This window comes from Osmia lignaria, chromosome 10, assembly GCF_051020975.1.
Source record: "Osmia lignaria lignaria isolate PbOS001 chromosome 10, iyOsmLign1, whole genome shotgun sequence".
NCBI lineage: Eukaryota > Metazoa > Arthropoda > Insecta > Hymenoptera > Megachilidae > Osmia > Osmia lignaria.
The window spans coordinates 12368244-12379334 of NC_135041.1; the positions used below are offsets into that span (position 1 = coordinate 12368244).

The window sequence follows — 11091 nt, forward strand, 5'->3', positions numbered from 1 at the left end:
GCGCCGACTTTAGAATTCGGAAAAGCGATATTCTCTCGTTAATTGAAAGTGTGCTTCGAAAATTGAGTAGGTTAATTAAATTCGGGGTCGGCCGTTGAACGAGGGCTGGTGATCGTTTCGAAATTAATAAAATATTGGATTACGGGTTGATTATAAAAATACAAGATTCTGGTTACGCTCTTTTTATCTCGGCGATGTCATGATTTCCGTCGCACCCTGTATATGCCCAGAGAGGAAACACGAGAGGAAAAAGTGGGAGCTAGGGTTGTGGAAAAAGCGTGTACACCTTCCTTTTTTTTTTTTTCTTTTTATCGACTTTTCCATTTTCTACGACAGAGACTAGGGAAGTGGAGATTTAGCGTTCGAATCGATGCTTTTAAATGACATTTATGTCTATATGAGAAGTGGAAGTTGGTAGAAAAAGTGGAAGTTTTAAAATGCCGCGGGAATAATCGATACGCCCGAGCCGTTGGACAAGCCGTGAAATTGCAGCTACATTTTTGGATAACTTTCGTTTCGTTCGACGGTGACCCGTTTCTTTCCGTCTAGTAAATTTCGATTCTGATCCCAATTTTCTCGAATGCGGTGAGAAAATATCGAAAAACCCGTGAAACACCTACGTACAATCGGTCGCAAATATAATCGAAAAATCCTAATAAACTTACGAAAATGTAAATAAAAGGAGGAATTTAACGCGGCAGCAAAACAACAAATTGCAATTATCCGTCGCTCGGACTTTCCTCCCTTAAGATATCGATCGACCATCCTCTCTCTTTGTTTTCCCGTGATAATTCGCGCTCGTCAAAGGTTCGCCACGGTTGTAAACGAGTCCCCGCGGTACTCGCCGCTTTATCGCAGAAATTACATTAAGCGCGGGCCGCGGTAAATGCGCGTAATTAGCCGCCGGGAGTAGCCATCAAGCTTTCGAGTCGAGTGGCAAGGAGCCTGAAATGCATTTTCTTATTTCGTCGAGGAAGGAGGATGTACGAGCGGTGTCGTTCATATTTTCAAAGTAGCCAAGAGTGTTCGCCAGCCTGCCACCGTATGAATATTAAATAACTGACGCGTACGAGAGAGCGGTCGTGTAAGAAGCAAAGCAAGACGCGTAAAAAAGCCGCGAGCTAAAGAAGAAGGAGGAAAATTTTATGTACTGTCGGTTTGGCTACGTTTTCACATGTGACTTGAAATCATGGTTTCATGAATTTTCCTTCTTAACGAGCCTCTCGATTTAGTGCCGTGACATAAAACGTCGCGATTTATTGTTACGTGAAAATGCATCTTCGAACCCCGAAAGGAGGCTCGTAAAAAAAAAAAAGAATTGCTTAGCCGGGCTCGTTTCCAAAGTTCCAGTTTTCAGCAGGTTAACGAACGGGAGGAGGCTTCGTCCTCTTACCGGGGCATAAACTCGTGTCTTTTCGATGAACGAGGAGGGAATAGCGTCCCCTAAACCCTACAGAGACTCGGGATAGGCTGGCAGGAGGGGGTTAATGGATATCGAGCGAGTCGTGCCAGCCTGCTCCGCTCTGTATCTCTCTCTACGCTCGTTCAGAAGCTTCTTGAAGACCGTGAGAGGAGGACGGGTTGCTGGGCGAGTTAGTAGTTGCTTTATAGAGATCGTGGCACCAACGGTACGTAACGTTGTTCGGTCATCGGTCGAGCATGATAAAGAGGGAGGTGAGCCTTGGAAAAGTAGGTGTACGAGATGCGGTCGTGTGTACACGCCTCCTAAGTACGTGCACAACGCTCGAGAATTCCTTCCTTCGTTCTCTGCCCTTTGATCCATCCCGTAATCTCTGATGCGCGAGGAATTTCCAGAACGTCACGTAGCCGATAAGAAAATTCTGTTGACGGATAATGCTTATCGAGAGGAATGGTCAGCGAAAAGAATTCTAGAGCACTTGCGATTTCTTGAGAGATAAGACTGTAAAGAATCTAGCACGCGCTAATTGTAGAAACGTTGGTTTTAAATTGCAAAAAATTCGGAAATAATTCGCGAGGAACACGACAGTAGTCTCTAATGAGTTATCACCGACAAGAGAATGGCCGAGAAGTCGTTTGTTTTACTACTGGACGTGCGCGACGAAATTATTTGTTCGAACGTAACCGCGTTTACCGGCGATATTTCTTCTTGTTTTTTCCTCCTGCTTCCTGAAAATGTCCCGCGAAATGACACGAGAAACGGAGAGACTCTTCGCGTGCCGTATTTTTCCGCAAATCCATTAACTCTAAGGTAATTACGTTAGCTCGAGCTAATGCAAGGTAAATTTTTCTCCGCTTCCCAGTATTCTTCCTTCGCGATCAATTCGGTAACGACAATTTTTCTCTCGGTGGAAGATAGACGAGCTTGTGGCAAGTTTGCAATCGCGCGATATAATTTCCAGAATCGACGGACGTCTTTATTCCGTCCCGTCCGTTACTTCGCCTCGATATCCTCGCGTTTCTCTAAACTGCATTAAGACGCGCCGCGAACTTCAATTTCCTCGACGGAAAATCGAACTAATCAATTCTCTATAAACGGGAATCGATCAGTTTTAACGTCGATTTCCGTTCCACGCTAACCTTGTATCATCGTTCGCCACTTTTCGTTTTTCCCCGCCAACCCTTTCTACTTACAACGAAAATCCCGCCTTTGTCGTGTTACCGGTCAACCAACGATGAATATGCGAGTGTCTCCTTGTTTCTCGCTAAGTGTTTCACTTTGCAACGAGCACGCCTCTTACTTGTTAGAAGTTCGTATTAGCTGCGAGTGAAAGCTCGTCTAGTTTGCATTCCTGGTGTTTATTAAATTCTCAGGGCACCGGATGCGCCTCAGCTTGTCAGAGTCGAATATTTCTTACAATAGCGGTTAAAACGATTATAATTTTTCCATATCATAATTTTCCTCGCGTAGAATTTGTGCTTTTCCAGTCGCACCGCTAGTTACATAACATTCTGTATACGTAGATAAAAATTTGAAAAACATCTAACGATAAATTCTCTTTGTCGCCTGCAGAAGGGATAAATAAAAGAACGCGTCGTAAATGAAAAATCTGTCCTGTGATAAAATCGCGAGCGAACACAGAAGCGTAGAAAAGAATAAATTGTACGCTAATGAGATTCGTCAGATATATCGAGTTTTCGTTTGAATTTTTCAACGTGGACAAACCCCGTTTAGAGGGTAGACAGACGAGCAGGTGTTGTTTGTCTCGTTTAAAAATTTCATCGATGTTACATCGTCGATAAAGCGTGTTTTATCGAAAAAACGAGCGAGTTCAACCTGTTTAACTTATCATTTATCAGTCTCGTTACGAATTCGATCGAATTAAAGTAGCCCACGCGAATCTGAACGTAGATAAACACGTTTATCCTGGAATAATTTAGTAGCTGGAAGCGTGTACACACGTGACGCGTCCCGAGTTCCGCTCTACCGGGATCTAGTCGAATATCACGCGCACACGTCGCTGATGACGCTTTAACGATCCCACTCGAAACTTTAAGCGGATTTCTTGAAAATTTAATCGACGCCCCCGCTTTCGCGTTTCCCGCGACACGTCTCGCAACGCCCGAAGGTGCGAAACGATTTACACGGCTCGAAGTCGCTCGCTGGACACCGATTTCAATCCCGTCGATTTCCGAACCGAGGAAACGATTCGTCCGCGGAGAATCGATCCGTTTCGCGCTCGTTGTATTCGCTTTGTTAGCCTATGAAAGGGAATTCTCGATTGCAACTATCTTGCTCCTTTTTTCGCTTTAAATAACGCGGGAAGCAAGGAACGGAAGGGTTAATTTTAACATCTTCGTTCTAGAGAATTGGTCGAAGATAATGAGCTCCTTTTCTCGTAAATTAGTTGGGCGAACGAATCGAATAATATAAGAATGTATTACACGCTCGAGGATGTTGCGAAATGGTTTCATTGGAAAAGTAGGCGAAAAAGGTAAAATAGACAGGCACGCGTACAGCTTTTGTCGTAGGAGCGTGCAACGGAGCGTCGATGAAAAGCAATGCCGACGAATGAAAATAAACGGTTCGACGGACCACTCGACGAAGCAACTGGCGTGCGTGTTACGGTTGAGAGTTTAAAGAGGGTCGATCAGGGCGTGGAGGCAAAGGGGCTGAAAGAGCACGTTCCAAGACGGTGGCACCGTGGTGTAACGAGGGCGGAAGTTAAGGTTCGACGTTTCACCCATGGTCGATCAGCAAATTGGCCCTCCTTTCGTCGTTTTACCGCGCGTAAAACTGTGACGCCTTTAACTCGACGAAGACTTAATTTACCGGCACAATCATGCCCCGTTTCGAACTCGGAGAACTCCAATTTTCCTCTCAACGTTTCTCGTATTTCCGCGACATCGAGGAATGACTCTCCATCGATTGAAATAAAATATATTTTATACATTGTCACTTTCTGTCCCAGGAATTGGTGGAACGTGAAAATATATTCGGTTTATTCGGCTTTCCGATCGTGTATTGACTCGAGGAGGCTTAAGAACGACTGAATGAACGGTCGCGCGATAATTCGAGTGTTTAGGCAAAGGGATTATCCCTTCTCGGAGCGCGGTGCCGATTATACCGATTTCGCAGCTACATAAATATTGTCTTTCGCATTCACGCGTTGGCCTTCGTAGACACAGGAGCCTACACCTGTTAAGGTAAGAATCGGCGCAAACTAAAATCCTTAGAATTTTACACTTTAAATAAAAAAGAAGTAGAATAGTTTAAACTCGATCACGTCGATTCCTCTCGTGAACCATCATCGAACTTTCCCCGTTTGAAAATTGGTTCCAATATCCTCGCGATCTGTTTCCTTCAAAATTTCCCGAGTGATTCTCGTATGGAATCTCGTTGTAACTACTCCGTGAAAGAAATCGAAGCATAACGCCGAAAGTTTGATCGAAAAGAAGGTATACTTCGACGAGTTGCAACAGTTCAATCCTACCACTTGAAATCATATTTTACCTTTTATCTTTGTCAATCCGCGTCGTTTTAAATCATGGTCCTTTACGTTATTAATGAAAATTGAAGTTATTCTTTGTCTCCTTCCAACGATAATTCTTAAGAGAAGAAAACAAGCTGGAAAGGAAGGAAGAATAGGGCGATGAAATTCGTCCTGTCCTCGAGGGACAAGAAGAGGATTTCATAATGACGTGATACGACGCGACGCGACCTCCAGGCAAATTCTTTTCCACCTGAAAGCATCGACGACGCAAAATAAAGGATATAAAAAAAGAAAGAAGTTTCGCGATATTCGTGAGCAGACTTTAAAGTAATAATCCAGAGGGGGGAGGAGCAAAGTAATTTCAATTGTAAATGTCTAGCCACGTAACTTTGTTCAGCAAGGAAAATAGCCGGGACGGGAAGTAAATTTTCTTCCTCCAAGGGACGACAGCCTTAGTTTCAATCCTGATGTATCTAAATCGCTTTCCCGTCGACTTTCCGCCGCGATCCTCACTTCTTTCCAACCCTCGATTTCACCCTGCAATACCTGCCATCCTGGCTCGATGTTAGACGGGTTAAAGGCTGCTATTGTGGTTTCCCGAATAATGGTCTTAGACTGTTTAAATGTGTGCACATTTTCGATTGAAATTTTGTATAAACTTACAATCAAAAAGATCATAATGATCTTTTTAAAAACAGCCTTCGAGCCAGGATTGAATTCCTTTTTCAAATTATAAATAATTCGTATAATTTAATTATATTCGTATGAACGTCGGTGATAGCAAACGCAGAGTCGAATAAATAATGATCATCGCTGACACTCGCAGCGAAACTCGGCCACAATTCTTCATTAACGTACGAGACGAGTGTACTTTATTATTCATGGGTCTGTGATAAATCGTTCGGAACTGGAAAATATTTGTCAAGAAAACGTGTCGTTGCGAAGGATTCGCACGCGATCTGTGATGATCGATGATAAGCCGGTGAAGTTTAACGCGTAGGAATATAATTTTCACGGTGAAGAATAAAAAAAAAAAAAAACAGTAGATTGATGATGGAAAGCGAATAAGAGATACAGAAGGCGAGGCAAACGAGAAACAAACGAGAGCAGGAAGGGATTTGCCAGACGGTCGAGATGGATTTCTGGAAAAATAGAAGGAACGCCAAAGAGACTGAACATTTTTCAGTTGCTCTCTTGGCGGAAATAACAAGAGGAAGAAGAGCGCGGATATGGCGTGCGCAAGGGAGAAAGAGAAACATCTGTCGCGGTTTAGTTTCATTCGTCGCGAGAGAAACGAGAAACGTTTAAAAATTTCATTCAACTCGCACTCCTGTTTTCCTTCTATTTTGTCACGGTTGATGAACAAACAGTTGCGCGCATCCAGTTTTCCATCCGATCCTTTATTTCTGCCGTTCGCTTTCAATGCTTTGAGGAAAATTGAAACGAGCTTTCGAATCGAAGCGAAAGCGGGCCGACTGGAGGCGATCAAATTAAAAGTAAAGAAATACAGAAGAAGATATTATGACTGACAATTGAGAACGTGAAAGTTTCACGCTGTGGAACAGCGTCGTGGGTGGAAGAAGAAAATTCAAGAAGTAACTGTTTAAATAAACCAGAAAGGAAAAACGTAAAAGATATTCGAGGTAGTTGGATAGGCTAAATTAAACGCTACCTGGTTATCGTTTGATATTTTCTACAAACATAAAAATGTTTCTTTTTCATAGAATGATAGAAGAAAATGGCAGTGGGGATAAAGTTGAACCGAAGGAAACAAAGAAAGTTTGAGAGGAAAAAGATATGAATAGAAGCGGAGGAAACGAGTCTGTCGAGCGACAATGGTAGCAAGTTTTGTCGAGGCTCGCAAAGAATATTTTCCTACCATTTTGTCTTTTACTTTGCCCGCGGTTTAATGAGCTAAGTTTCAAACTTTCCTTCACTATTAGCCGTGACGTCGTCTTATCTCACACGCGGTAATGATTAACGATCGACGACTTCATTGTAGAAACGCTTTTCATTAATTCACTCGACTTTTTCTCGGGCAATTATTAATATCATTTAACGAAACAGATGGGGCGATGATAAATGTTCAAAAGAGATGATAATAAGAAGAGCGATAGTTTAAAGTATACGTAAACAGCCGCGGTAGAAATCAGTTTGGTGGAGTTTGTATTCGTAATGAATAAGTTATTCAGGTGGTTGAGGTGTGCCCATTGGGTGTGTATACGTAGGCCCGTCACGTTGTCTCGCATTATCCACATAATCGGAGAACGTGCCAACGAGAGAGGCGTGCTTCTACCCGTCTCGCCTTTCCCAACTGTAGTCTCTCCAATCTACTACGAGCAACCCTTCAGATTGTCTAGGGATCCGTGTACAAACCTCGGGATACTTGAACGATAATTTTCACAGTGACTGACAGCTTTCTCTCGCAACCTCCTCCCTCGGTATCGTTCGGGGCGCGGTGCCGCGATATTTCATTCTTTTTATTTTCCAGACAGAGTATTAAGCTATTTGCGTTCGCTGGATCCGTTCGCTTTGTGTTTCGACGACTTTTCCTGCTTGACGTTTCGCGATAAAACTCGATCGATACCCCCCGGCTCGTTCGTTCTTTTTTCACGCGGAATTGTTCGCCGGAAAAACAAACCGCATCGAGCAGCATCGGAAAACTTTAATCCCCTGCAATTATATCATATTTGGAAAGGATGATTTTTTTTTTTTCGAACCTTTCCCTCCGCTCCATCGAGCTACCGAGTTCCTTTTCCAACGGATAACTTTGCACTTTCGCCAAGTAACTTTTCACGGAAAATTCCCCGTGAGTTTCGGTTTGATTCTCGTCGAATCCACCCTGATTTTTACACGATCTCCTACAATCGTCCGTGATTGTTGAACGTTATCCAATCTCTTCTACGTGGAAAGATAAAGATCGTCATTCATTCTGTTGACATTCCGAGGTCGAATTAACGTCAGAACGTTGTCGTAAGACAACGAGTACACCTTATCTACTTATCCCTAATTTCGCACAATGCACTCTTAGCGGGGACAAAGGTTGATTAAAGGTTTGCTCAGCCATTAAAATATTCCATTAACGTTGTCGCTTGTGAGGAGAGTAGGTGAGGTCAGGTTGAGCGAGGAGGAAAGATGGAAAGATGAGTCGACGGGGGAGAGACGAAGGAAGGACGAGACGATGGAGGAACCTTATTAAGGGTGTCTGTTCCGCCCCCTTGAGCGCTTAAATTTCAAACTGTCGCTCTACGAAACACGGCGACGTCGTTAAGGCTCGACCGTCGAGATTAAAGGCTTTCGAGATTCGAGAGATTTAAAGTCTGGAATTGTCCGCAATTAGTGCGAAACGGTAGGAGAGGACAGAGACGCGGCGGGCCGAGGACGGTGGGGTTGAAACGGGAGGCTCCTTCAGGAAACTACAGAGAGCTTCCTGGAAGAAACGAAAGAACCAGCGGAACGTTAACGAGAGAGGTCTTAAGATGCGTCGCGATCATTATCGACGTTCTTCATTGTCTGAACGATGTCGTCTCATCCTTGCTCAGACAAACCTATTATTCTTCGAAACGCAAATAAGAAGACGATTTTCCTTTGTGGATATCGCCGCGGTTTCCTCCTTCTAGGTCTCTCGCTTCGCGTAATTATGCAAAATTGTTGGCAAACGCGACGTTTAAGTGGAAATTAGAGAAGAACGGTTTAACCTTTTCAGTCGCGACGCGTTTCAACGATATCCGCTTTGAAATCGGCTAACCCTTTCCTTTCATCGTTTCATCAATTTCCAACGGCTAATTCATCATTTAAATTACGTTCGAAGCTAACCGAAAGGCTGCTTCGTTTTTAACCCGATCCTTTCGCAGATTTTCCAATGAAAATCGTACACCGTTCACTGGATACACGCTCTCCGGAATAAAGTTACAATCTCCCTTTGCGCGGGGAACGACGGAGAGGGCTCCACTCTAACGAGACTTTTTCACGAGAAAATTCCCGAGAAATATTCTTTGGACGAACGTGTGGCGTGCGCGGAAACTTGATCGAGAATTTTTATACACTTCAGAGCGAAACAGGAAGATGTACTTCGTTAACCGTCTTGCTGTACGCAGAGTTCAAATTGGAATTTAAATAGAGACTCGACGAGACGGTCGCAATTATAGCTCCTTTACGCGGATACTGTGTAGTCGAATCAGTTCCCTTTTTGAACGAATCAAATTCGTGGTCAAAGGAAAGTTAAAGAGCAAAGTCAAAGGGAATTTTGTTTAAAAACGGCTTCCACGACGCGTTTCATATTAACGATTGAAAAACAAAAATTGTTGCATTTGTAATGCTTTCAACAAAATATTGCAAATTTTATACAAATATTAGCACAACGATATAGCGAGAGCTCATCTTTTAGTTAAACCAATTCAATTTCAATTCACTTTATTTGAATACTGGAAAACAGAGAAAACATTTTTCCTCTGGTTGTTTCTTTCTTTTTCCGAAACATTCGAACCAGATCCGTGCGTTACGTTTGAACGAAAGAAGCAAGTTTCCACGCATGATTCGCTGACTGTATTGAAAGCAGCATTCGCCCAGTTAACACAAAAGTTGATAGCCTGGAACGATCCTTTTCAGTTCCCTTTCAATAGGGACGCGAATTCGCCGTGTCTATTTCACAAATTAGATTTACACGTGCGTCACGTGTTATCTCGTTTCCGGTATCCGACCGATCGAAAGTAACTTTCGAAGAACGAATGCACGTACTTGAACGAACGCGCGAACTTGCGAGTACTCGGTTCCTCCGTGGAAAAAGTGCTCGTTCGTTTTACCGAAATAGCACTCTTGGACGCCGGAACTGCCGCTGAAACTTCCGTCCTCGTCCCCTTTTTCCCCAGCAATTTTACGCGACAGCGAATTCTGTCCGAGCTAGAATATCTGTACGCTGTTTCATCGGTCGCAGCGTTCGAGCCAGGTCGAAAATAAAAATCAGGGAAAACGATAACGTTCCTCGAAACTTGTGTATCGATCATCCGGCACACGCAGCTTCTATCGCGCCTTTTTTCCCGTCGAAGAAACGCGAAGGATTTATAATCGCAACACGGACTTACCGATACAGATTAGGCAGCGGGCCAGCATCCTTTGATCTTGTCCTTGGACCACGGTGAACCTTGCACCCGGTAGAATCGCCGGTCGAACGTCACACCGTCGCGATCCTCGTCGTGGTCACGTTTTCGCGTTGTTCCTCTTCCGCGCCACGTACACGCGACCACCGTACGAGATCGTGATCGCGATCACGATCGAGATCGAGATTGTCGGCGTACGCGGTAAGGAAGCAGGCTATCACGGTGGTGTCGAGGTCGATGATGGTGTAGCCGAGCGCGAAAGTGCACGCGGTGGCGATGCAGGGTCATACGTGCGCGGCCAGACCACCAGACCAGTCGTTTGCGTAATCGCGTTCAGGAGACGGAGAGGAGAGGAGGGGACAGATAGGTGTAGATAGAGCAAAAGAGGTCCGGCAGAAAACGCGGCGCGTCCACCCTCGCGAAAGTCTTTGGCCTCCGGCACCGCCGGCCACGACTGATCGTGCCGGGCTACCCCCGCGAGTACTGCTGCGCATGCTTCCAACCCTCTCTTCGCTACCCTCCGCCGTCCTTCTCCGTTCAACCATCCCAATCCACCCTCTTCCTCTCGCGAGAGTCGTTCGCCTCTCGTACCGGTTGGAAAGGGTGCAGGTGCGACGAAGAATGAAAGGGAGGACGTACGGTGCGCGCGGTCGTTGCACGCATCCAGCATTCGGAGATGCGAACGCGACGCGTTACACTTTTGTCTTTCATTTTTTCCTTCCCTCCTTCTGTTTTCTTTCTATTCTTCCTGCTCTCTTCCTCGTCGTCGGCTGGCATTGTTTCCAACTTCTTCCGGGCACGTTACGTCTCTACCTTCGAGACGTTCGACTCGAGTAGCATCGAGCGACCGAACCAAACAACCGTCTCGCTTTCGTTCTTCCGAACATTTCGCGCGTTCCTTGCAACGAAAAAGTTGTCGCCCCGTTTCACCCCTCCCTTTTCGCGTCACGATTTTTCTCTCGCTTTGTTACCAACCCCGAACGATCAGGAAAGGGTGTAGGTGTAGCTGTTCAGAGCGAAGAATGAAAAGCTGGTATTATGCTTGACGATTGTTGCGCACGGGTTCAACTTTCGACAACTCG

At 44.8% G+C, this 11091-nt stretch overlaps 1 protein-coding gene across 7 annotated transcripts in view; it reads right to left on the reverse strand.

Annotated features, from left to right (window-relative positions):
* Positions 1-10473, reverse strand: part of Dscam2 (Down syndrome cell adhesion molecule 2) — a 69042-nt gene extending 58569 nt beyond the window's left edge. For all 7 annotated transcript variants that reach the window (XM_034340185.2, XM_076690665.1, XM_076690664.1 and 4 more), the window contains exon 1: positions 9995-10473. In XM_034340185.2, coding sequence (XP_034196076.1) covers positions 9995-10022 — 28 coding nt within the window. In that variant the 5' untranslated portion in view covers positions 10023-10473. The remainder of the gene's footprint in view (positions 1-9994) is intronic.
* Between the last annotated feature and the right edge of the window lie 618 nt (positions 10474-11091).